We start from the raw sequence: 27,438 nt of genomic DNA on the forward strand, positions 1-27,438 counted from the left end.
AATGTCTGTCCCTAACAATTGAGTTCAGCAAGATTACTTCTATAAGGATGAATGAGAATGTCACCTGCACATGTCCATCAGTTCAACTCCTTACATGAATGCATTTAGGAATGATTTCTCATTCCAGCTAATGCCATTAACAACTACAACAGGAACATGTATACAATAGGAATATCCCAGGGCCCCAAAGTAAGACATGATAGGTGTCCTGTATCTGGTACAGCATGTGTACATGAATCTCTGGTCCAGGTTCTACTCTAATGTATTTACATTGGTGTCAACCCATGGTAACTGCTTCTGAAATCAACAACATTATTCGGATAGACACAGATGTAAAGCAGCATGGTTCGGTTTCTTTCTACTGATGATGGGAATAGTCTAATTATATGATAGTCCTAGACAGTCAACACACTTTACAAATTATGCACAAAATTTGTAAATAGAGCTTTCACAAATTGACAGAGTCTCGGACCATAGGGCTTTGTTAGAACATTTGCATAACACATGTTGTAAGATTTCACTCAGCTGCCTCTGTATCGCTGCTATCCTTTGTGCACTGTAAAGGTAATAATGCTTGAACTCTGTCTGGTAATGCATGTCCCATTTTGCGTAACACTCTCAATACTAAACTCATTAAAAACAATTTTCTGTGTACCATATGCACAGAAATCAGTACAAGTGAGTACATGTGCACTATATATGGCAGAGCATTCTAGAAAGAGAAATGTGCAGAAGAGCTTCAGGATCTTACCTGTTATGCTTAGTGATGGGAATGTTTGCGCCATTTTCTTTAAGTTCAACAGTAACTATAGCTTCTCCTTCTTTCTTCATTACCTAGACAGACAAAGAAAGTCCTGAATGCTGGGTCACACATTCTTTTCCTGATGCAGGGCTTGAAACTGTAATCACCAATGAACACGCACTGAAACGACCCATTGCTTTTATGGCTAGTTGATGCTTTCATTGGAACTAATCGAGCAAAGGTGGGGCCAGAAGTGAGAATTTGAGCCTTGTTCTACGCTTGTATAGAAAACTACTTCTCATCGATTGATCCTGTAAATGAGGTTAGAGTGTTTTGCAGCCACGATGGTTCAGGAAGCATGTGAGAAGCAGGGTATTTTTTTGAACTTTTTACTGGACACTGGTCTTCTGACTCATTATAATCTAACAGGTCTCTTCTAACCTCTCTTATACTCCACATGTAGTAATGATTCTTTCCCTTCAAAATGGCTTTGTTTTACATAAGTTGGTTCTCTCTTCTTTTGCTTTGAAGTGACTTCTAACAATCTCTCTTTGCTCCTGTTTGCAGCTCTCCTCCACTCTTCTGGGTACCTGTTTTCTTTTGCATGTGTGGAAACAGACATGCCATTCTTTTGTCTGGTGTTTAACTTAGCTTTCATTTGCATGCAGAGCTAAACACCAGCCATTGTTTTATCTGATAATTAGCTCAGACTGTGTCTGCTTTTTTCTGCAGACCTAAGGAAGGGCACTTTGTACCCAAAAGCCTGCCTAACTTCACTCCCAAATGTACAGTTTGATAAAAGATATCACCACAAAACCCCTTGCTTCTCACATTTCCTGAATCATCATGGCTACAACACCACTCCAACCCCACTACAGCATGAAGGATTTTGCAATTTGTTGCCTGCCATGGGCTGACCTAAAGAAGAGTACCTGGTGCCCAACAGCTTGCCTAACTTCTCTCCCAACTATACTGTTGTTCCAATAAAAGAGATCACAAAAGCAACACTGTGTTTCCTTGCTGTAAATGGTCATTTGCTCTGGGGAGTCAAAGGTGGATAGGCCTCATGTTACCCGCCTCATTCCCATGTGTGACTTAAACATGCTTATGGGATGGGCCACCTACGTTTACCCTTTCTAAAACTCACATGAGTAAATCTATTTCTTTGTCTAAGTGTTTATAGACTTGGACCCATAAACAGGAAGACAATGTCTTACTGTGAAATCCAACATCATTTCCTCCAGGATGTCATCATACTCTTCATCTAGCATTTTCTGAAGATTGCTAGTAGACAAGGAAGAAGAGACAGACACAATAAAAGTTAGTTCCTGCAGTAGAATTTTTTGGGGAAAGTGTTTTCCTAATCTGGCTGATTAGATGTGTATAAACATATTGCAGTCTTATTCATAGAGTCCCCTTTGTGCCATATGATCTGCGATTGCCCTGCAAGCTTATTCTGCAGTGAGATCCATATAGCAGTCTCCCTGCATGAGTACTGACTTCAGTGGCATTTCACATAGGTCAATTTGCACTCAGCTCATTGGAGGCTAAGGGTTGAGTCACATGAGATGTTTACTCCAGAGTAGTCTCAATTTACTGCTAAGGAAAAGTAGAGTGGACACATGACATACAGCATTTACTTCAGAGGAAATGCACTTTTCTAGTGTAAAGCTAACTTTGAAGAAGTCAAAAGTCACCTGCAAAGGAAGTGACTTTGGTGTACATGTTGTGTGTCTGCTACCCAAAGCAATTTCTCTTGGGGTTGCTATTTGCTTAAGGCAAATTGACTTCCCTGCCATACAGTGGTCACGTGTTATAATTGCACCTACTTCAGGCAACTTCAGAGAGTGCACTGCAAGTCTGCTCCTTATGACAAAGTAAATTTACTATGGAGTAAAATCTAGAGGAAATTACTTCAGAGTAAACATTTAATGTGTCTGCATCCTCCAGTCCTTGCACCCCAACTCTGCGTGCATTGTATATGTGAATGACTTTAAACAACTGAATAATCCCACAGATGTTACTCGTGTGTGAACAGGTGCAAGACCTTTAACTGCTGAGTTTATAATGTTTAAGGACAGTGCCTTATGGACCAGTGGGATACTCTTATAAACAAAATAAGCCACCAAATAAGCTTAAAGGAATCACAATTGTAGTCATCCATCACAGCCAGAACTAGAAACATATCTTCTGTGAACATCACAACGGGACATTGGTTCAGCATGGGCCTAAGATAAGTTGCTACCAGCACTACTTCATATAACACCAGTCTGAAATCTCCTAGGCAAGGACTAGTCCAACAAAAGCCTTGTTCCTTAGATCTGACATGATCAAAGCATAAGGAAATGCTGCATTGCTGATCATGCAAGGTGGCCACAGTGAAAACACAGCGGAAGCAGATAACCCATATAGCAGAAAAGTATTAGGAGAGAGGAGATGTTGTTTCAGGCAGGTCTCACTGATAGTCAAAACTATTTTTTACCTATCCACCTGCAGTGATGGCAGTCAACATCCCCCTACTCTGCAAATGACTGTTTTTGGGGGAAATCCTGACTCCATTTAAGCCAATGGGAGTTTTGCCACTGGCCTCAGTAAAGGCAAGGTTTTCCTCTCAGTCTCCAACCACTAGAGAATTACCCCTCTGTCAAGGGGTCACAAGGGGTCACTCTCACCCTTACTGTCCTACCCCAGGGCACAGGAGGCAGTTTCATCATGGAGCTGGAAGAACCCAACTCTTGTCCAAGTCTCTATCTCTCAACACATGGGCTCCCACGCTTGTGCCTGGATGACCTCACTTCAGCAGTGGATGGCTACACCATATCTACAACAGTACATTTACCAGACTCCAGAACCACATCCTCAGGCAGGTTGCACTGCTTCAGGTGGCTACATTTGTTGAGTATTTCAAGCTAACTAATTAGTACTGCTAAGTGATGTTGCCAGATAACCTGCTCTCCCCTAACTAACTTGCCTGTGGCACTGAACAGATGAAGCTATAGTGTTTCCAGTCTAGGGAACAGGCTGTTAAGAGCAGCACAGCATGCTTGGGCACTTTGGAGCACAAGAAGTCACTACTTAGACTGAACCTGGTGGAGTACTGATACCTGCAGAAATTAAATTCGTAATGTTTTACACCCACATGCAAAGGACAAATCTGCATTGTGGTTTGCTGTGCAAATTCCTGCTCAATGGATAAACAGGATTCTGATTATGGTTCAAAAGCTGTTGGCTCAACTTTTATTTTATAGCCAAAAGCTATGGCTATACACATTTTTGTCATACCTCCCTTCTGTGGGGGACAGCTCTCTTAAATCTTCCAGACTCAGTGGGATACCCAGTATCTTCTTGTACAGAGCCAACGGAAAAGGAAAGGGAACTTTGTGAAAGTTAAACAGTGCCATTCCAGAGAGGACCCCAATCAGGTGAAAGATGTCTTGATGTCCTGGTACCTAGATTTTGAAATGAAAGAAAACAAAGATTTGAAGGACTTTAATATAGTGGGGAAGAGCTTTGGTTTAGAACAGGAGATTGGGTGTGTGGAAACTAGAGTGAAACTCAGTGATCTGCTACTAAGTCCTTATGCAGCCATCAAGAATCCCTTCTCTTTGGCCAAACAGGGCATGAGCTGCATAGTCAAAGACTTCTATAAGATCCTATTTAAAACAGGAGCTAGGAATTCTTTTTCCTAAGAGTCTGCATCCTGTTGAGACCCTTGCCAGAAACTGAGCTTGTCCGGCGCTAACTAGACAATGACTCCAAGGAAAATTGCAGCATTCCTCACTGAAGGGGAAATAAATATTAACAAATGTGATGTGGGCTCAAAGTTATTAGGGGAAAGGCCAGCTATATGGAATATTTTTTTGTAAAGTGGTAACAAAGTAGGATCATCTGAACCCATACCTCGCTGGGGAACCAAATCAAATTGGAGCACTCAAAACGTCTGAATATCTGTGCTTTTGGTTCACATAGCTCCTTGGTAATGATCCGGAAGAACTCTCGAGACAAACCGCCGCCATCTGTTCCTGGTTCACCATGAAATATCACCTGAATAACCCCAGAAACAGCTACTATAATTTCCACATTTAAACAATAACCTGTACTGTTACACAGTAAATTCTCAGCACTAGACTGTTACCTTGGGTCCAGTTCCTGTGATGAGAACACTATAGACTAACAGCATAAGATTCAGCATAAAGTCTGAGCCTCTTCAGTGTGCCTACCTTCAACCATGATGGAATGGAGTAGATGGAAAAAAGCAAGAGGTACAAATACCATCACAGTGTTGTCCAGCTGTCATAACTCTCCTACAAGGTTCATAGCATTTGGTGTTTTTCTTAAAGTCCCAGATTCTGGAGTCTCATGAATCTCAGCCTTCATTGTACAAAAATAAATATCTTGCTTTTGACTTGGAAAGGTCAGTTTGAAAATGTAAACCCTAAAGTCTCCAAAGCCAGGAGACTCTAAAGGTATTATTGTACAATTTTTTCTTCAAGCTAATTTCATGATTAGTCCAAGATGGAACAAAACTCCCACTGCCTTGAATGAAGCCAGGATGTCACCCCTCTAGCCTGGTGTTTTACACCCAAATGCAAATGACTACCCAAGGGACAAATCTGCTCTGTGGCTTGCTGTGAAGATTCCTGCTGTATGGATAAGCATAAGACTGTGTTTCCAAAGTTTTTGGTCTAGCATCTTTCTGGAGGAGAAGAATGGGTTGGAGACACTAACCATTCCAGAATGCTAAAGACACATCACCATAAGTGTCTACAAAGTTAAACTTAAACCTTAATTTATAAATGGTGTGATGCTATCTATTGGAAACCTACAGGTGTTAGCACTTTTTAATTTGATGCACTAAATACTCAGCATTTTAAATTGTTCTTTTATATATTATACTGTGCTGTGACCATGTGAGTTGTATTTTTCACTCTTCTGAACAAAACATTGTACTCCCAGAATGTGAGCTGCTGAATACAGTTAGACTTCCTTCTTCTTGTTATGGAGATAAGAACAAATCACTTGTTCTTTTGGTAGTGTCAGAGTGATATTTTAGCCAAGATGGTACAGACATGATAAAATTGTAAACATCCATAAGCTGGCTGAACACTAAGACCCAAGGACTAAACATAGACATCAGGTTTATGGCCCATTATATTATATCATTAAAGATGAATTAGCAAATCTTACAGAAGACTGATATGGCAGTCACATAAGCCAAAAAGTCTAAAAGGATCCTAGGAGATTTCCTCACAGAAATCTTTAATACATTCAGGTAGACTCTTTCCCTACACTATGCACACCTTTCTATCCATTGCTTTTGAAGTGACCAATGGTCTTGGATTTTCTGAGACAGTCCTAAATTTCAGGAATATTGTCTGGCATCCCCAGTGATTCCCTGAAGTAGGACTTTCATTTGCAAAACTGGTCCTGGATTAAGGCCAGGCAGCACCCTAATCAAAAACAGCATTTGCAAACAATTGCACAGACCCCCAAAACACACTCATTACTGCCAGTTTCACAGCTACTAATGATCAACTGTGTTGCATGGAGGCAGGGCTCCCCTGCTCCTCTCTCCATGCCTATAGGCACTGTGGGTCAGGCCCTGGTTATGGGGTAGGGGACATGCCAGACCTTTTCTAGATCCTGTCTGCAAGAAGACACATTGCCCCCCATACATGCATGCATAAGGCCATGAGCCCATATGCACATGCACACGTGTCCATACACATGCATATATATATGCACACACATGCACATTTGCATGTCACACATGCCCACGGGTCTACACACACACACGCCCACATGCACAAACATACATCCATATGCATGTGCACATATGCTCACATACACACACACACATACACATGTACATATACCCATGTGCACACACACACACATATGTACACACACGTGCATGTGCTCCCCTCCTTGTGTTCACAGCCCTGACCCATTCGTTTTTCATGCAGGTAGAAAGAATCCACCAATGAGCTGATCAATGAAGACCTGGGCATCGCATACCACTACGGTGGATGGTATTTCTAATGTGATACTACAGGCAGCGAGGAAGATCAAGACTGAGCCTCCCCATCCAATGCGCGAGGAGTCAAAGCAGAGCTAGATAGCACTCTCCCAGAAAGCAAAGCCAGAGACCAGAAGGCGCACACGTAAGGAGTAATCAAGTTTCTGTCACTGCCTATGCTGACAGTGTTTGTCCTTGGCTGGCCTGTTTAATTCAGCCACCATGGATGAAAACTTCCCACAGGGCTGCACCAGCACAAGCAGCTTATGTTTTTACAGTTCTGCTGCTTCCTGTTACGATCCCCGTGTACGCGTTCTTCCACCTGTGGACCTGGATGGGCATTAAACTTTTTAGACAAAACTAAGGCAGGCAGGCAGGCAGACAGCCCATTGATCACAGGGCCTCTCTGCGGTAGTTGTGTAGCTTATCTTAGCTGTACACTAATATTATGTTCCACGTAACTGGAATAGTCTCTTCCTCCCTCGCTCTCTCTCAATTGCATGGACCCTGAGGGACCAGACGTCCATCCTCAACTCCCTCTGTGCAAAAATGAAGTTTATTTCCTACCTATAGAGGCTTTTTACCATCTTTTCCCTGAGCCAGAAAAAGACATTTTTTTTTAGATTCCTTAATTGGTCTAATAAAAGGTATCATCTCTGAACCAAGAGTTCTATATTTTTGCATCACGCTCCTCCTGGCACTTCACACCAATCTTCTACAGAGGACTTTGCATATGACTGTTTAATTTCTGTCAGGAAAGATAATTAAGTGCATTTGCCCTTGTCCCTCAAAATCCAGAGATGCACTATAATAGTATAAAAGCGTAGTACAATGGGTGTTTGTTTTTGCCTTGAGTTACTTTATGCACTGAGATATAGTTTAATTACTTTACTGCTTATTATAATAACCTGGTTATGTGGGCTGCTCTTTAAAGATGGCAGTGTCCATCTTTAGGTGCCTCACTAGGTTGAGCAGATTTATTCATGAAATGCTTCTGCCACTGTGCTATGAAAATGCAGTGTAATAAATCAAAACATTGTGCAACAGCGAACTTGTCTGTGAGATTTAGAATTATTAGGATCAGTGCAGCCATGTTTTGACGGCAGTCATTCATGCACATCCAACACAGCACACCTTTGATTTTAGAGAGAAAAAAAAACAAGGTGGGTCATCCATGTCAGTCCAATATGATTGCCCCCTACATTAGCAGGCTTAGCACAACTATTCAGCCAAGAAGTGCCATGAAATAGTAGTTTGGCAGCTGCTCTAATTTATTCCAGCTGGCAGGGGCCTATAACAGCTGACAATAAAGCAACAGGCTCAACCATGCCCTCTAACACTCTTCTTGCTTGCTTTACATTGATTGAGGAGATGCAATACTGGGAACAAGTCAGGTTTGGGCATCTGACCCACTGAAGCGCCCACTGCTATAGGCAAAAACACAATCCAGATAACTCTAATCTGAGCAGATTTTCCTATCTTTTGATATGCTGCTTAGTGAAGCAACAAAAACATTGGCAAGGTATTGTGGATATTTACTGTTGTAGGGCAGCAGGGTCACTACCTTAAGACAGGGAAAGATGGGTGACTGCCAAAAGGAAGTAAATAGGACAACATGAGTTCAGGCATTAACCAGTTCTTGGTGAGATGAGTCTGAGACCAGAGACAAGAGCCAGAGTACTCCACCAAACAGCGCTTCTATAACATGAGTCAAGTGTGTAGCTCCTGATCTGGCAGCAAGGTGCATGTGCACTGCTGGGACAAGGCAGAGCCCCATTACCATCCTTCAACCATATCTCACTTGAAGAGTAGGGCCTTACTCCTCAATCATCTCCTTGTTCTTCTAGGATACTTGTTTTCTGATCAAGACAGGTGGGACTTAAAATCTGCTATTTAGCTATTAGCTACATATTGTCATGCCCATGCCGTGACTCCAATACACCTCATTTTTTTGTTCAGGGACCAGCTACAAGAAGTGAGACAGCAGTTCAGTCCTTGTAGAAGTCAGTCATTGGCCTATATCCAATTATGGAGAACACTTTGCTGGCAAAGACTAGTATTTTGTTCATCACCTGTCATTTCACCTCTAGGAAACCACTGCAGAGCCATGAAAGAAGTGACACTTCCTTATCCATTATCAGTTTAGCCAGCCAGTCCTATCTTTCAAAGTGCTTTCATAATAAAAATAAGTCACCCTGTCTTTTGCTGGCTGCTTTTTGTTATTTGCCCTAAGCCTATATGGAACATGCTTTTAAGTAGTTGGCACAGTACTTTCTCTTTCCATTACAAGTGAAAGGTGTTGATGAAGAATGGTCGTTCCTTAAGGATACAATCCTTGAAGCACAAAGCAAGTCCAGTCCCATGTGGAGAAAAGGTAGCAGGAGGTCTGGGAAGCCCTTTTGGCTAAACAGGGAAATCATGGTCCTCTTAAGAAAGAAGAAAGAGGTTTATAAACACTGGAAGCTCCAAGGAGGACTATACAACAATGGTCCACACTTGTAGGGAACAGATTAGAAAGGCAAAAGCAGTAACTGAATTTAAATTAGCAATGGGAATCAAGGACAACAAGAAGTCCTTCTTCAAGTACATAGGGAACAGGAGGAAAACAAATGAGAGTGTGGAGCCATTGCTCAGCAACTCAGAACAGCTGGTTACCAGCACTCAGGAGAAAACTGAACTCCTGAATGACTACTTTGCCTTGGCTTTTCACGGCCAAGTGGAAAATCATGTCAGGGAGAGTACAGAATGAGCAGGGTAGGAATGACTGCCTTCCTACTATCGCTGTAGAATTGGTGTGTTAGCAATTAAAAAAATTATACATATATAAATCAGCAGGACTGGATGAACTTCATCCAAGAGTACTGAAAGAGCTGGCTGAAGTCATCGTGGAACCCCCGGCAAAACTCTGCCAAATCGTTGTGCTCTGGAGAGGTCCCTGAAGACTGGAAGAGGACCAATGTTGTGTCCATTCACAAGAAGGGGATGAGGAAGGACCCAGGTAACTATAGGCCAATTAGCCTAACTTCTATCCCAGGGAAAATCCTGGAAAAATTCATCAAGGAGTCTATCTGTGCTAAGCTTGCAGAAGGCAGGAGTCTGAATGACAGCCAACATGGCTTTGTCATGGGCAGGTCTTGCCTTACCAACCTCATCTTCTTTTATGACCAGGTAACTTGCCACCTGGACAAGTTGACACTGTATACCTTGACTTCCAAAAAGCCTTTAATCTGGTATCCCACAATGTCCTTGCAAGAAAATTGGAAGACTGTGGGCTTAACTCTGAGACAGTCAGGTGGGTAAGAAACTGGCTGCAAGGTAGGACACAGAGAGTCCTAATGGGTGGAACTGTGTCATCCTGGCAAGAAGTAGCCAGAGGTGTCTTGCAGGGGTTGGTGTTTAGTCCAGTATTTTTCAACACTTTTATCAATCATTTGGATGTGGGGGTGAAGAGCTCTCTGGCCAAGTTTGCAGATGGCACTGTTATGGGGGAGTATGATCATGCTCAAAGATAGGCTACAGATAAAGGTGGAACTAGACAGGCTAGCAAGTTGGGCGGATAGGAACCAGATGAAGTTCAACTTTGCGAAATGTAAAGTGCTCTACCTGGGAATGAACAACCCCCTGCACACCTACAGGCTTGGTGGCACCAAATTGACCAGCACTGTGAATGAAAGGGACCTGGGGGGTAATAACAGACCGTGGGGGGTAATAACAATGTGAAAACGAGCTGGCAGTGTGACGCTGTAATACTCTGGCATGCATCAATTGATCCAATTCCATCTCTGGCAAAACCAAGGAAGTGATTCTTCCGCTCTACTCAGTGCTGGTGAAAGCATGGCTGGAGTACTGTGTCCAGTTCTGGGCACTGCACATCAACAACATTGTGGAAAAGCTTGGGAGAGCCCAGAGAAGGGCCACCTGTATGATAAGAGTCTTAAAAGGCAAGCCATATGAGGAAAGGCTGAGGGATCTGGGACTCTTCAGTCTGAAAAAGAGACAGTTGAGGGGGAATTAGTAGCAGCTTACCACTACATTAGGGGAGTACATCAAGGGCTCGGTGAAAAACTGTTCACCAGGGCATCCTTGGGGAAAACCAGGAGTAACGGCCACAAACTCCTAGAACACTGTTTCAGGCTCAACGTTAGGAATAACTTCTTCACAGTCAGGGTGTCTACGTTCCCTCCAGAGGTGGTGCAATCGCCTACTCTGGAAATCTTCAAGAGGAGACTGGATGATTACTTTGCTAGGGTCCTTGACCCCAGTTATCTTTCCTGCTTGGTGCAAGGGGCTGGACCCAATGATCTTCCGAGGCCCCTTCCAGTCTTACAATCTATGAATCTATTAATCTAGTTTTTTTACTGGATTTTAAATGATGCTGAATTCTGAAAAAAAAGATTTCATTGTTGGTTGTTAATTATATTGAGGGGCTGAAGCAATCCAGGACAATACTCTCAGAGCTAATCAGATAATAAACCTTGATTTCTTACTTTCAAAGGTCCCCCATACATTGTAGGCACCCTCAACCTTAGAGTCTGCAAGGCATCATTCACCAGGTGTTCTCTTCTAATGTGCAAAACCAATGGATTAGTGGGTCTTGAAAAGTGTACCTAAGGGGGAAAAACCCAAAAGCTATGTTTTATAAACTTTATTGTTAATAATCTTTTAATATCTTTATTTTTAATAATAAAAACATGACTTCAGCAATACCTACCCACTGACAGGTCACCTTGTGAACCTCAATCTTATTTTTCATGTCAAAGATGCATGGGTACTTTGTCAGCTTTTGTAAAATCACCTGAAATTACAAGATAGGTAAGTAGCTTTTAATATGACAAATGTTGACATTAGAAGATACCAGTATCAAGGTAGCTTCCCAAAAGGAACCTTCACAAATGGGGTTTCTTTTTCAATGCTCTCAAATTTTAGTGGTAGACATTATTATAAAGTACATTAAAATAACCAGTTACAGTGGACAGGGAGCATAGGTTGTAAATACAATCACATTAACGTACTTTTATGGATTTCACCCAGACTAGAAAACATGCAGGATGTAACCCAAGTCTCTGAAAAGGGAACCACTTTATAGGTAATTTCTAAAGCAAATTTGCAAGTACGTCTAGTATGGAAAGATCCGAATGGTACCACATATTCAACAAGGACAAGTACAGAGTCCTGCACTTAGGACAAAACAATCCCATGCACCAGTATAGGCTGGGGGTAGACTGGCTGGGCAGTCGGTTCTGTAGAAAAGGATCTGGGGATTACAGTGGACAATAAGCTGAATATATAAGCCAGCAGTGTGCCCTTGTAGCAGGCTAACTGGCCTTAATTAGTAGAAGCATTGCCATCAGATGGAGGGAAGTGATTATTTTTCTCTATTCAGCACTGGTGAGGCCATACCTGGAGTACTGTGTCCAGTTTGGGGCCCCCACTACAGAAAGGATGTGGACAAATTGGAGAGAGCCAGCAGAAGGCAACAAAAATGGTTTGGGGTCTGGGGCACATGACTTCTGAGGAAAGACTGATGAAACTGGGCATATTTAGTCAAGAGAAGAAAAGACTGAAGGGGGGATTTAATAGCAGCATTCAACTACCTGAAGGGAGGCTCAAAAGAGGATGGAGCTAGACCATTCTCAGTGATGACAGATGACAGAACCAGGAGCAACAGTCTCAAGTTGCAGCAAGGTAAGTTTAGGTTAGATATTAGGAAGAATTTTCTCACTAGGCAGGTAGTAAAACACTGGAACAGGTTACCCAGAGAGGTGGTGGAAGCTCCATCCTTGGAGGTTTTTAAGACCTGGATAGACAAAGCCTTGGCTGAGATGATATAGCTGGGCATGGTCCTGCTTTGAGCAGGGGGCTGGACTAGATCAGTGTTTCTCAACCTGTGGGTCATAGCCCAAAAGTGGGTCACAAGAAAGGGTCATGAACAAATTTAAAAAATGGATCGACAAACTCAAATGGATTCTCCTTTAAAGGAGAAAAATGTGGGAACCGCTGGCTTTTCCCTTGCAGACTGGCAGAGTTCCAGCCTGCAAGGGGCTGCTTGGGCCCCCCTTGTCCTGCACACTGGGGGGCTGGGGCCTGGCGGCAGCAGCTCAAGAAGAGCACTGGGTGCGGACTGGCCATCGATGTTTACAAATGGGTCAACATTACAAAAAGGTTGAGAATCGCTGGAGTAGATGACTTCCTGAGGTCCCTTCCAACTAGGGGTGCACTGATAAAGATTTTCTTGGCCAGTACTGATAGCTGATTATTCACCAGGCATATCGGCTGATATCCACCTGATAACTGATTTACAGGATTTACAGGAATGCAGCCAGGCAGTGTGGCAAGCAACTACATGCAGGTAAGTCTGTGGAGTGGAAGGGGCATGGGGGGTGCAGACTGAGGCTGCCACAGTGAGGGAGGGAGTGGGGCAGGGGCAGGGATGCTGCCCATTCAGGGCAGTGAATGGGACCCAGGACCAGGGCAGGGAGTGGGACAGGTCTGCGGGTGGCTCATCCAGGGGATCAGTGTCCCAGCACTTAAAAATGGTAGTGGGGTGCTTGAACTAAAGCTCGTCAAATGAACTTTAGTTCAAGTGCTGCTGCCGCCATTTTTAAATGCAGGGACGCTTTTAAACCGGAGAAGAGCTGACCAGGGCGAGGGTACATGTGGGCTGCTCACAGCAGGCTCAGGGCTGTCTTCCCTTCTGTCTTTGAGTTGGGAACCCTGTACTGTGCGAGTGTCTCCTGCCCCCTTGGCAGTAGAAGGCACAACTCACCACCCCCACTGCTGCTGTGTGAGTAGGGGATGCACGGCTGGTGCAGGGCTCTCAGGGCAAGAGGCAGCAAAACAGATAGCCCCAAGCCAACAGCAGGCAGCCTGCATCTACCCCATGCACAAATCTGGGGGGACACATGCTCCCCCATGCTTCCCCTGGGGGGCACATGCAGTGGTGCCCCCACTCCCAAGTCCTCTGTGCCCCCTGGATAAGTTGCCCATCGCTCCATCCCATTTCTTGCCCCAACCCTAGCTCCAGGTCACATTTGCTGCCATGGCTGGGCAGTGGCCCCAGCCCCTGCACCTGCCCCACTCCCTCCCTCACCATGGGGCCTCGATCTGCATCCCCCACACCTCTTCCCTCCCCCATGCTCCTTCCTCTCCACAGAGGTGCCTAAAGGGTACTGATCTCCATGCTGCATTCCTGGCCATATGCATGCCCACAGCTGTGCACATGCACATGGCATCCAGGGGCCCCAGCCAGAAGGCATGTTATATTTATTGTTGAACATTATCAGCTAAATCAGCCACACAAAACTGATAATGTTAATTTTCCTTTAATTGGTGCCGATCTGATGTGCAACCGATATATCAGTGCACCTCTACTTCCAACCCTAACTTTCTATGATTCTTTTACAGTGTTTATGCCTATCTGACTATTTCTGGGGTAAGGTACTGGAGAAGGATCCAATCAAGTGTACTTCCCAAATTGTTTAGAACAAAGCAAGGGCCAGTCTGCTGCAACAAGTTACAATGTCTTGATCTCTGTGGTTAACTGGTCAAAATCATCTTAAGAGTTAATAATCCAAAATAAGGCAGGGATATAAATTACACCATTATCCTTGTAAAGATAGTGGAGGTCAGACAGCACTGTATAGAAAAGTCTAGAAACGGACAGTGTTCATATGGATTTCTAATTCAAAATTCTGCCAATTAGGGCATTTGCTACCACTGTGGGTGTATGTTGCCGCTGACTGTAGTTTAATGCCCTGTGACTAAGGGCACGTGTAGACAAAACAGGGGGCCTGAATTGAAGTGGAGGTGTTTTAAAAATACCGCTTCAATTTATGACCGATTAAACCCCCGTTTTGTGCACACACCTTACCTGCCTCTCCAGCGCAGAGCGGAAGGCAAGCTGCCAGTGGGCGGAGTGGTCCCTGAGCTGAGGGGGGGAGGACAGGGACTGGTGCTTCCCTTCACAGAAGTGGCACCCCTTGCCCACAGGCACCTGGCTCAGGCGGTCCTGGGGGCACCGCAGTCGTGGAGGGAAGCACCAGGTCCCTGTGCAGCTCAGGAAGGCAGGCAGTTAGGCTCCAGGGGGCGGGGAAAAAAGATCAGGCTCACTGCTTTTCTTGGGTGGAGCCTGCTTTCCTAGGCCACTACTAAGCTGCCTGCAGGGCTTCCTGCAGAGCCATGGAGCTGTAAGGAGCCCGGTGCTTCGCTCTGGGTCTGTAGGGGAGTTTTAGTTTGCTGTGCCCCAAATCATTTAAGGCTGATTACATTGCCGAACTTCCTACAGTGGCTGGAATTAATATGCAATATGCCACCGACGTGTGCAAACACCAACACCATTAAAGTGGTGCAAAAGCATTTAGCCTGCTTTAAAGTGTTGGGCACACATGCCTCTCATTTTGTCTACCCACGGCCTAAGAACCCGTCTCTGCTCCTAGTAAGATAATAATGAAAAGGCACCCAGATGTGTCAATAGGAAAAGGACCACGCTCTGCATGAGCTATCATTTAACTGCTATAACACAGGTAAGAAAGGAAAATATTAAAGGGATGTTGAACACAGACCATGTTACAGCTGAATTTTACTATTCGATTTTCTACAACATGCTGCAATATTCCCCCTGCTTCTGCTAACCTGTTAGACAAGCTACCTCCTGCCCAATGTCCCTTGTAGGAATTGGAAGGAGCAGTAACTGTTTCTTGGGGACACCATGAAGATGCTGAAGGAACCAGTCAGTCTCAAACCCTGGTGAAAACTACATTGATTTAAGAAGTAAGTAGACCAAGACATGTGGCTAGGTCAGCTAAATTATAAATCAAGCTAAGCAGATGTTTGGACCTAAGCGCTGGCAGGTTCAGTGTGCCAGCCACACATTCTGCACTACTCTACTCTGCATTTGTTATGGCTCTGCACAGTACTGTCTCTGGCAGCTGTCTTTTCAGATGATTGAGCATTCTTTTAAAGTCCAGGAGGATGAGTATCATGGTTTTGCTGGACTTCAATAAAAGTCAGACGCCTATTTTCACTTGGAGGTAAACATATTACTTACCATTTGATTGGACTTTGAAGCAATTAGTCTCTCAAACTCTTCAGAGTACTAAAATAGAAAAGGATTTTAATGGCGCTTTTCATTTTCCAGCTACCCCTAAGCACTGCAGCAACAGAATAACTTACCTACTGCTAACAGAATGAACATGTGAACCAAGGGTATATCATCACACATATGCAGCAGAATGGTTTTTACTATTATTTGTGTATTTAGAAAATATCTAAAAATAGATATTTGGTGTTTAAAAAATAATATTCAAATTCAAGGTGTCACAATAAAACAAGCAATTAAGCAAGCAAAAAAGAACCTCACACTAGTTCATATGCTGAACAAGCAAAAACTACAACCATGAGTTATTTAGTGTCTGCTTTGACTCATTTTGATAATACAGTTTATTACATTTATGACTGGGATTATGTGAGATGGTTGTCTGTGCTAACAGTGAATTGCATTTAATAATGCAAGAGGTCCTTTCCATGGCTATTTCTTCCCGAGTCATAATTCCTAATCCAGTGTTTGTAACCAGAGGCATAACTAGCTGGGTTTGCACCTTGGGCAAAATCCTGCTAGGGAGTAGGGGGGGGGGAGCAAGGGCAGGGGGCATGTGCCACAAGTAGCAGAAGGGAGAAGATGCCAAGCAGGAGGCAGGGACAGGAATCTTACCTGCTCCAGGTGCTCAAAGTCCCTGGTTCTGTGGTGGCGTGGTCTGCCTGCTCTGGCTGTTGCTGCTACAGCAGCAGCATGGGATCCCTGCACCTGGCTGTTGCACAGTGCAGGCCTGCTGCTGTTGCCATGGCATGGATTCCCCAGGGTGCTGCCATTCTTAGTGGGAGACCTGCCCCACTAAGTTGCTGCTTGGGGCTGGCTGCCTCACTTGCCCACCCCAAGTTACAAACAGTAGTGTAAGTGTACAGGTGACCCTGCTGAGCTGCTAGACTTCAGCCATGAATTTGTCCCCCCTCACTATGTTTACCTCTCAAAAAAACAGTACAATAGAAAGGACTGCATATGGTGATTCTAGGGAAAGATTTTATACTTACTAAGAACGGATCAGTACACCAATCTTGCCACCAAATCTCTTTCACTTCGGGTACATAGAAATTCTTTTCTTGTACTTTGAACCCAACTTTGCAATTCACCTGCATTAACAGGAAGAGCCGGGAGACCATGAGCAAAGATATGAACAAGAGGACCACACAGGCAATGTACAACAGCACTTTTCACAAAGTAACAGAGAAGTTTAGGAGTACTATAAATATAAAACCAGACAGTTGAGAATCATAGAAAACTGTATATATTAAACCTACGAATTCTGTGAGGTCAATTCTCAGGGACACTAGATACCTTTACAGCACTCTGGCAGTCAGCACCGTACATAAACTCCTGGCAGCACCGGGCAAACTTTTAGTATTGGGCCCCACTTCACCAGAGATAATTATAATAATAATTGGACAATGGGAAAAAAAATGACCATTTTCAGGACCTTTTTCTGTCTGAGCCCTGTGTGGCTGCCCAGTTCACCCATGCCTGTGTCTGGCCCTGCTGGCAGTGAAGATATGCTTCCATCCACATTAAGTCCATTCTTGCTGCCAAAGTGAAAATCAGGCCTAATGTATCATGTCATGTCTTGAACTGAGGTAATGAATTTGCCATGTAGATAACCTAAGGGATAAAAATTCTATCTACACTGGACAACGGGCAAAACAAGGCCTTTTGCTTGAGGGAGCACAAGGAGAGGGCACACATTTATGTTACCAAATACCAAATAGAAGATGCCCTAATTAAATATGATGATGGCTGGAATGGGAAACCATTTCATCCTGACTTTGCCTCCCCACTGCCAAGGGATGGAAGAAACTGTGAACAAGTCAGTAAAAAGAGAGATGGAGGAATAATTAAGGGATCCTTTTTAAGCAAATCTAGGCCTTGCCATGGAGGGATTACACTGCAGCTCCTATGCTGCGCAGCTGGAGATAACCCAGTAATAACCCATGTCCTTCAGCTTCCCCTCTTCCTGAAGTCCAACGCCAGGCCAATGGAGAGAAAAATTCAGTGGGAATGGGCTGAATGTAATGCTCCCAGTATCAATATGTGTCCCTTAACAGAGAATTAGGAAAATGGTGGGTGAATGTTCCTTATAAAAATGCACCAGAGAAACGTGAGATGTAGCAATAAAAGGAGAGAGCTAGATCAGGAAGGCATTGGCAACGCATAGGGGCTGCACACGGGTGCATGTGCACCCCTGGAAACCCAACCATGAAACTGGCAGTGTCAGCAGAATTGCACTTCCAGTATCACTGCTGGCTTGGTGATCAGTAGGTGAGGGGCCCCACCCTCAGTCAGCAATTGGCCACTGGGGAACCCACCCCCCTTCCCATCAGTGATCAGTAGTGGTTCCCCTGCCCCCAAGTTTGTGATCTGGTGCCCCCCGACTCAGGAGGCACCAGTTGCCCATGCAGGAAGGTGTGTGCACTCCTACCTGCAATCCTGTTCTGCACATCTGTCTCCAGCATATAAGAACAGTAAGAGCTGTAGCAGACAAGGAGATCCTGCTTGCTGTATGTTGATCAGATAATACTAATGCAGGAAGCACACGCCTGCTTTAGCCCTTCCCAGTCTGACTGTGTATGAAGCACCCAAGGCAGTTGCACCCAGTTGTGAAGCACTGAGGTAAATTGAGGTAGAACAAAAGTAGTTCTCAAATGCAAAGAGAAAGAGAGGCGCTTTGAATCTAAAAAAGTTGAGAACTGGTGCATTAACTCAACAGTTTCGATAAGATCAGGGTGGGCAAAATGCGGCCTGCTGGACCGTTCTATCTGGCTCATGGGACCCCTAAAAAAATTTGGAAAATTAATATTTATCTGCCCCTGGCTGCCCATCATGCGGCCCTTGATGGCTTGCCAAAATTCAGTAAGCAGCCCTCCGCCCAAAATAATTACCCACCTTTGAATTAGAGTATTTCATGAGTAAAAAATAAGGGATCTGGGACTGTTCAGCCTGGGGAGAGAAGACGGGGGGACTTGGCAGCCATCTATAAGTATGTAAGGAGTGAACATTGGCAGCTGAGAGAAAAACTGTAAACTAGGGCACCACAGAGGAGGACAAGGAGCAATGATCATAAACTGTTAACGGATGGTTTCAGGTCAGATGTAAGGAAGAACCTCTTTACAGTAAGGGTGACCAGAAACTGGAATAGACTTCCCAAGGAGGTGGTGCAGTCTCCAACCTTGGAAGTCTTCAAGAGAAGACTTGACAGACATCTTGCTGGGATCATTTGATCTTAGCAGTATTCTGACCCAAAGCAGGAGGGTTAGACTCAATGTTCTTCTGAGGTCCCTTCCAACCCTTAAATTCTATGATATGATTCTCTGAGGCTGTAGGATACAGGGTGAGGACCAAGGATCTCAAATTACAGCAGGAGGAAATTTAAACTGGAGATTAGGAAGAACCTTCTCACTAAGAGGGTGGGTAAGCATTGGAACAGGCTAGTCAGCAAAGCTGTACAATCTCCATCCTTGGAAATACCCAAGAGTGGTTTAGACAGATGCTCAGCTGGGATGGTTTAATTAGGGATGATCCTACCACAAGCAAGGAGCTGGACTAAATGATCTCCTGAGGTCCCTTCCAGCTCTACTTTTCTATGATTCTATTATTTTAATTTCATACCTACTAAAATCAGTAATAATCCCAGTGTTTTAAGGGGGTGCAACTTTGAACTTCTAACTCTGTAAGTTTCTTCAGAAATCTTCTCATTAAATTAAAAACAGTACACAAGTGGAGACTCAATACAATCCTATTTCTTCCCTTTGTGCATAGAATCTCTAATCACATTGTCATAAGCTCTTTCTCAAAAAATATCATCTACATGTTTTTCTGCTTCATAGGGGTCATACCTTGCAGTGCTATGTAGTAGCTTAGGTGTACTAGATGGAGAACATAAATGACACTTGTACACAAGATGTGCAGGCAATGAGATCTAGATGCTACAAAATGGAGGGGAATGAGGCTGTGGCACAAGATGGAGTGAAAGAGCACATCAACATGCTCTGGCACAGGTAGTGGCTACTTGGTATGCCCCTTTCTTCTCTTGATCCAACTGCTCCTCACAGGGGCTTTAAAAGGCTTAGTATCTTCTTAGGGGAATCACTTAGGTACAAGTCAGACATTAGGCTTGAGACATGTAAGGATGGTCAGGGAAGTCCATGGTAATACAATTCCTCCAGCGCTATGCTGCCAAGGGGTTGGAGAGACTCAAGTTGACAGACAAAGGCCTGTGTTCCTGAGTGGATGAATGAGAAGGAAGATGAATATATGCCCACCACTGACATGGGTCTTGTGAGGGAGCATCTTGCGAGGCTAGACCCCCATAAATCAGATGGCCCAGACTGGTTGCACCCAAGAGTGCTAAAGGAACTGGCAGACATCATAGCGCAGGCACTGGAGAGGATATTTGAGAACTCGGGGCGCTCAGGTGAAGTACCTGAAGATTGAAAAAGGGTCAATGTGGTGCTCATCTTCAAGAAAGGGAGGAAAGAAGAGCCGGGAAACTACAGGCCAATCAGTTTGACCTCAATCCCTGGGAAGATTTTGGAAAAAATGATCAGAGACGCCATTCTTGACAGGCTTATAGAAGGCAGCATTCTGAAGCATAGTCAGCATGGGTTTGTTGCGGGTAGGTCTTGCTTGACCAATCTCATTTCCTTTTATGACCAGGTGATGTATCACCTGTACAAAAGGGAAGAGGTTGATATCATATATTTGGACTTTAAAAAAGCCTTTGACCTGGTGTCCCATGATGGCCTCATGGAAAAATTGGGCAACTGCGGCCTCGACTACTCCACAGTCTGATGGCTGGGGAACTGGCTCTGAGGCTGGACCCAGAGGGTGGTGGTTGATGGAACCGAATCAACATGGCACTAGTAACTAGTAGGCCTGTGCGAAGCGACTAGTATTCGCTTCAGATTAGGATTTGGCCAATTTACTTTGAATTAGGATTTGGCCAATGCAGGGGTCAGCGATTCGAATCACTGTCCTGAATCGATTCAGCTGAATCTGATTCAGAGATTTGGCTGATTTGGCAGTGGCCAAATCTCCCAGATGGACAGGCCCCATTCCCCAGCTGCTCTCCCACCCCAATCAATGGCTGCCCTGCCCAGCCCCATCTCCCAGCTCTTTAAAAAAAAAAAAGACCCCACTAAATGGCTGTTGACAGGCGGGGGGGAGGGGTGTGAGCTATGAGCCCCCTGACCTCCACCTGCTCTCCCAACTTCCCCCCTTCATGGCTGCCCTGCCTGCCCCAGCCCCTGGCTCTTTAAAAAAATTGAAAAAGCCCCAAAGAGCAGTCTCCACTGCCTTGTGCTGCAGGGGAGGTGGGCTCTGCAATGAGCCCCCAGAAGACCTGATGGCTGCTGCAGCAGCAGGTGAGTGGGGTTTTTTTTTTTAAAAGAACAGAGAGTTCAGGCCAGGCCCATGGTCCTCTTCCCCCTCCTCCAGCCCCCCTTCCCCGCCCCCTACTTACCAGCACAGAGTCCGGGGCCAGCTCCCTGGGGAAGTGAGCGGGGACCGCCAAAATTGATTAAGACCATTTTATTGGTCCTTTGATTTGATTTGATTTGGATTCAGAGTTTTGGCTGCTGAATCAGGCCAAATCTCCTCCAAATCGAATCAGCACTCAAAGCTTTGCACAGCCCTAGTGGTATCCCCCAAGGGTCCGTTCTTTGACCTGTACTCTTTAATGTCTTCATAAATGATCTGGACACTAGTGTCAAAAGCAGATTGGCCAAATTCACTGATGACACCAAATTTTGCGGGAGAGTCTCCACACCTGAGGATAGGATGATGATCCAGACCAACCTGGATAGGCTTGCAAGGTGGGTGGATGAAAACCTGATGGCAGTCAATATGGAGAAATTCAAGGTGCTCTACCTCAGAAATAAAAACCTGCATCACACTTATAGGCTTGGCACACCATGACCAAAAGAAACTTGGGGGTCATGACTGACCACAAGATGAATATGAGTCACCAATGCGATACTGCAGCTGGCAAAACAAACAAAACTCTGGCTTGCATCTACTGGTGCATCTTGAGCAAGACCCAGGATGTCATCCTCCTGCTGTACTCAGCCTTGGTGAGGCCGCAGCTGGAGTACTATGTCCAATTCTGGGCTCCACAATTTAAGAAGGATGTGGAGAAGCTTGAAAGAGTCCAGAGGAGAGCCATGTGTATGATCAGAGGGAAAGAAAACAGGCCTTATGAAGAGAGGCTGCAAGCTATGGGACTCTTCAGCCTGGAGAAGTGCAGGCTCAGGGGTGACCTGGTGGCAGCCTATAAGTACATAAGGGGTGTGCATCAGGATTTGGGGAAACACCTGTTCACCAGAGCACCCCAGGGGATGACAAGGCCCAACCGTCACAAACACCTGCAAAACTGTTTTAGGCTGGACGTAAGGAAACACTTTTTTATTGTCCAAGCCCCCGAGGCCTGGAACAGACGCCCCCCAGACGTGATGCAAGCACCTACTCTGGACACTTTCAAGAAACATGTGGACATTTATCTAGCTGGAATCCTTTGACCCTAGCTGACTTCTGCCCTTTGGGCAGGGGGCTGGATCCGATGATCTTATGAGGTCCCTTCCAGCCTTAATGTCTATGAAATCTGTGAAATTCAGACAGCTCATATATTCAGGAAATATCTCCTAACCTATTAGAGCTAAAACATTTTCTTACCTGATAAAGAATCTGTAGGACTCTTGAGGTCATCTCCACCTGTGGCCCATAGGTCAATTCTTTAAATGTTTTGGCTTGAATTATTAAGCGAGAGAGACTGATTCCACAAAGCTTTTGATATAGGTTCACAAGATCCTTGAAAAAAGGTGTTTCTAGATTTGACCACAAGGATTCTGCAAGAAAGACAGATGTTGAGTTTCTACACGTCAGCATGCTACTACCTCTCCCTTGTTGATGAAGCAGTATTGTATCTTGTTGTCAAAAGAAGTGTTTGACTTTAAAAGTACTAAGACGAATGACATCTCAGACTTCAGAGTAATGCCTTTATCTGTAAGCTGCTCCAGACAGATTATCCCTATGCATTTATTGCAGCAGAAAAGAACTAGCAAATTATTTTTTTGGATATAGATATCAGAGATGAGATCTTGGCCCCAGTGAAGTGGCCTGAATCATGCCTTCACCTCCCAATCCTGAAACCATGGGCAACTGGTGCTTCCTGGCTCTGGGCAGGGGGCACCAGTGGCTGATTGCCAACAACCCTCCCACCCCTCCCTATGTCCTCCTTGCACATCGCCTATGTCTAAAACACTCAAGAATTCAAGTGACCCAGCTGCATTCCGTTGAAAACCTACCTAGAACCTGCAGGTCTTTGTGCTGGAGTCTCCAGATGGCTTCTGCTAATAAGCCAAGGAGCTGATTAGACTGGTCATCCTGTAAGAGGACAGGCATAATCAGGTAGACTCCGAGGGCCTCAGGTGAGAGGGAAGAGGAAGGCAGTGATTTCAGCAGTTTCTCACTTTCCTTTATCACCTGGGGAGAAGGAATGAGAGGTTAAAAAGCAGTAGAGCTTTGCTACAATAACCTTTTACTTGCAACACACACACACACACACCCTTCATAAGCTGGTCTGGAGAGCTGAGTCCAGTCCCTGACTCTGTCACAGAGTTTCTATGCGACTTTGGGAACATCAGTTATGGTCATGCCTCATTACATGTTTGAACAACAACTAGAATTATGGGAGCCAAACTCAGATGGGTTCTCCAGGTACTGCTATAATAAAAATAGTAAGTAAAAGAATCTTTCAGTTTTCCTTTCTTCAGAAGTCAACTTCTCTGAAGTGTTCATTCTCTATATGCCCGTCTCATCTGAGGATCTGATAGGAGAAGGAACAAATCTTGGTCCAAATTCTGTCCTGATTTATACTTTGTAATTTGGCAGGAGTCACGAAAGCTGCTCAGCATGTTAAGTCTGGGCAATTCTCAACAGTGAGTATTCAGCCTAGATGAAACTGGAATTCCTGTGCAACAGGATCTTTGTCTAATAAGCCACTGTCCCCTGCCTAGGCATAACTGGCTTTGATGTTCAACAGAATTTTGCAACATCAGGATAAAAACCTGGACCATTCATAGTTCTTAGACTTGAAAGTTCTTTCAGTTCTCACCTAGGAGACCAATGCAGCTTCATACATGTGCTGTGGGAGCACAGAAATTATGTCAAGCAAAGGGGTGTGAAATTCTCAGCACTCAGAGATGGAAAGGACTGAAGTGCGACAGGGATGAAGGGATTACATATGGGAATATTTTTTTAAAAATAGAATTAAAAACTTTCCTGAATTATTTCCTATTCTGTTCTCACAGGAAATTGTCTGGTGAAAAAGATCCAAGCTAGTACCCACTTTTGCAGACCTGCATTTAAATTTTTCAGGTCATTCCGCTAGATTGATCAGTTTACTTTAGTCAGAGTGTTTCTACATGAGACATTTACTGCAGAGTTGACTCATTAGTAGGCCCGTGAGAATCAGCAGTGATCTGCTGAAAAGTGGTTTGTACATTTAAACAAGCACTTAACCTCATCACCAGAACTGAAGCCAACTTCCTACAGCTCAAAACATAAAACCTGCCAACTATCTCCAGTAATCCCACAAACTGCACACCAGAACCTATCAAAGATAACAATACCCAACTACCTGTGGGGGCACATTCATCACCAAAAACACACTCTGTCTCCAGTCTCTCAGGCCTGATCCTGAGTGGGAACAAGTTACAATGCAAACCACTTTTCAGAGCTGGGCCTATGAACTGCACTTCATCAGCCTCCTAGGCAGTAGGTACAGAAACTCATGGCCTCAATATACACAGTGAAATTCTGACACACTGCGACCTGCCGGACACCCCAGGCACCTCTGCACTTTTCCCTGTGCTACTACATCCCCCTTTCCCCCCTCCTCCCACCCCAGCCTGTCCCTCCCCTCCTGACGCCTCCATTTCCATTTTCACCTGCTGGCTTTCTTGCCTGCATTGTGGGCCAGGCCAGCTTCTGGCTTCTTTATTATTCCTTCCATCCAGGACCAATTGCAGATACTTCCTCAGCCTGACAAAGGGGTTTTCAACCCGAAACCTAGCATCCCAGGCAGCTAAGCTGAGCTCACCGGGAGCCTCACAACTGCACTACAGCCATCAAGCATCAGGCCTGTCAAAGACATGACAGGTCTCGGCATTCCCCAGCCAGGACTTTGTGCGTGCATGAGTTAGCTGGAGGTTATGGCACCTCCTCCCCGCCTTCCACCAGGGGATCGTTGGTCCTGGCATTTACAGGGCTGCTGCACCGCCAGCAGTCCCACCAGGCCTCCCTACCCTGGCAGGGTACAGTTTTAGAGGTCATGCCCAGGACCTGGGGCCTCCTTCTTCCCCATAGCCCCAATCTCTCCAAGTTCATCCCAGCAGGGGAATGAGCTCAGCAGGGACATGTTCTTCCTGTGCTGGCTGGTGATGCATTTAGTGCCCCCTCCAGCTGAGAGCAGGGCATTTACTCGGCTTTTAAAAAATTCAAAAAAGGAAATTGGTGCAGACAGAGTGAGGAGGGTGGCACTCAGTCCATCTGCAGGTGGAGCTGGGGGACCCCCAGCAGTGGGAGGTTCACCTTTAGGAACATCAGCTGCTTCACCAAACCAGGATCCAAGCAGGTGTGGTGAGGTGGCACAACATCCCCAGCAATGCTGCACACCCTCTCAGTTGTAACACTGGTCGGTGGACAGGACAGGTGTTACCAGGCAGCTGTGGCCAAATCCTGCACTTAATCCTGTGGCTTTCCCAGTAGGCCAAGGGGTCATATTCTAGTGGCTCCACATCCTCAGCGAGATAGGTCACCATCGAAACCTTGGCGCTACCTCCCTCAGGCTGGCCTCTGGTGCATTTGGACCTCAGCATTGAAGCCATGCCCATGGCCCACATTGGCAGTGGCTGGCGTGGAGAAGACTGGCTGGTGCTGGCACTGGTGCTGGGAGTGCTGGCACAGGAAAGTGGATCCCCCTTTTTCACATCCCCTTGCCTCTGCACTTCAGCCTCCCTGACTTTGTTCACCAGCACCTGCGTCCAATGATCAAGGGTTTGGGGGCTACCAGTGCACATGTTCCTCTTCACCCTCAGGCTGCACATGCCCACCATCACCAGTGCCTGCATGTCTGGTGACAGCGGCCTGCCCCGGCCAAGAACATTGATCCTCTGGAACTTCTCCATTTAGCCTAACGAGCCACCCCTGCACCATGCGGTTCATGGCCTCCATGATCTCCCTTGCCTTGTGAGACTCATCCAGCACCTCGGCTTGCAGTAGAGTCCATCAACGGCCTGACTGATCACACCAGTGCCCCGTTAGGGAGAGGTAGGCATGATCTCCAACCTGGGTGCTCCAGATGTCAGAGATTAAGTGCAAGGCTACCTACGGCCCTGCCTTGCGCAGCTCCTCCCTCAAGTGTCCCCTGAATGCCTGATACAGGGAGGGTACCACTGTCCTGCTAAAGGCTATGAACCATCTGAACCCTGGCTGCTCAGCTAGGGAGAAGGGCTGGCTATCCAGATCATCTCCCCAGTGCTCTGGATGATATTGCTTGCCTTGAGAATGCACCCCACTTTGTCCACCTTTCCCCCACTGGTCCAGGGTGGCCTGCCTCTGCTTTGGGGGTGAGGGGCCTTTGGAGCAACCAGGGGACTTCCCTTTCAGCACACTCACACTGGTGCCAGGCTGAGCAGCAGGAAGAAGGGCAAGGGGGTGGTGCCTCCTCAGATGCAGCAGCATGGCCGCAATGAAGAAGCGTCTCATGTCCTTGCCACGGCTCATGTGCCTGTGGCAGTGCTGGCAGATGGCAAACCTGGGATCATCTGCCACCTCAAAATGATCCCACACTACACTACTCCTCCACTTCTGGGCTGGGTCAAGGATCCTGCCTTTTCCGCCTTCTCAGCAGGCTGAGGCTGAACAGCAGGAGGAGCTGCCTCAGCTGAGCCACTTGCCTCCACAACCTCAGCCTCCTCTGAGGTGCTGCTTTCTGGAGGAGACCTGGGTCTAGGAGAAACTTGAGGGGTGTGGAGCACAAACTCTGATTCCCCCTCAGTCCCCAGAATTGCCTGAGCCAGCATGGTCAGCATCCCTGGTTCCAGCTCCTCCTCTGGTAGTGGGAGGGTCATACTGAGAGCTGAAATTGGGGTGGAAGAGGCAGTGATTCCACTGCTGGTGCCCACTTCTGGACTGAGCGAAGGTGGTGCAGGTGCAGGGACATCAGGTGCAGACACTGCTCCCACGGGCAGCACTGATGTCATGGCTGCTCGGGAACAGAATGCATCTGCTGGCTAGCCCCACACTGAAGCTCCCTCATGCCCCAGTCAGGCCCTTTGCAGCACGGTGAATTGTGGGGGAGCCCCTTAGGGCCCCCTACCAGTCAGGGCTGCTGTGCCTGGGCTCCACATGCTATGCCTGAACAAACTGTGGAGCTTATAGTTCCCAAGTTAATTTCTCCCAGGTGCATTTTCAGATTGCATGCCCAGGAGCAGTTACTTCTGAGCAATAAGCACCACAGTTTATTCAGATGCTATAATTGTAATTGTGGACATGCCCCCAGTTTCATATTTCAGT

General features: G+C 45.7%; 1 protein-coding gene and 1 pseudogene across 2 annotated transcripts in view; one reads left to right on the forward strand and one right to left on the reverse strand.

Annotated features, from left to right (window-relative positions):
- LOC109321967 (E3 ISG15--protein ligase HERC5-like) overlaps positions 1 to 27,438 on the reverse strand; it is a 51,562-nt gene that overhangs the window by 6,353 nt on the left and 17,771 nt on the right. Inside the window, exons 12-21 of one of the 2 annotated variants that reach the window (XM_019552715.1) lie at positions 23,166 to 23,343; positions 22,534 to 22,706; positions 16,848 to 16,946; positions 15,808 to 15,855; positions 11,473 to 11,556; positions 11,249 to 11,368; positions 4,643 to 4,786; positions 4,025 to 4,191; positions 1,960 to 2,026; positions 752 to 834 (exon numbers count right to left, since the gene is read on the reverse strand). In XM_019552715.1, the coding sequence (XP_019408260.1) occupies positions 752 to 834; positions 1,960 to 2,026; positions 4,025 to 4,191; positions 4,643 to 4,786; positions 11,249 to 11,368; positions 11,473 to 11,556; positions 15,808 to 15,855; positions 16,848 to 16,946; positions 22,534 to 22,706; positions 23,166 to 23,343 (1,163 nt within the window). The remainder of the gene's footprint in view (positions 1 to 751; positions 835 to 1,959; positions 2,027 to 4,024; positions 4,192 to 4,642; positions 4,787 to 11,248; positions 11,369 to 11,472; positions 11,557 to 15,807; positions 15,856 to 16,847; positions 16,947 to 22,533; positions 22,707 to 23,165; positions 23,344 to 27,438) is intronic. The other variant, XM_019552716.1, reaches the window with a different exon arrangement.
- On the forward strand, positions 4,971 to 7,291 carry LOC109321796 (annotated as a pseudogene).

This window comes from Crocodylus porosus, unplaced genomic scaffold (assembly GCF_001723895.1).
Source record: "Crocodylus porosus isolate Cpor-Errol unplaced genomic scaffold, CroPor_comp1, whole genome shotgun sequence".
Lineage (NCBI taxonomy): Eukaryota > Metazoa > Chordata > Crocodylia > Crocodylidae > Crocodylus > Crocodylus porosus.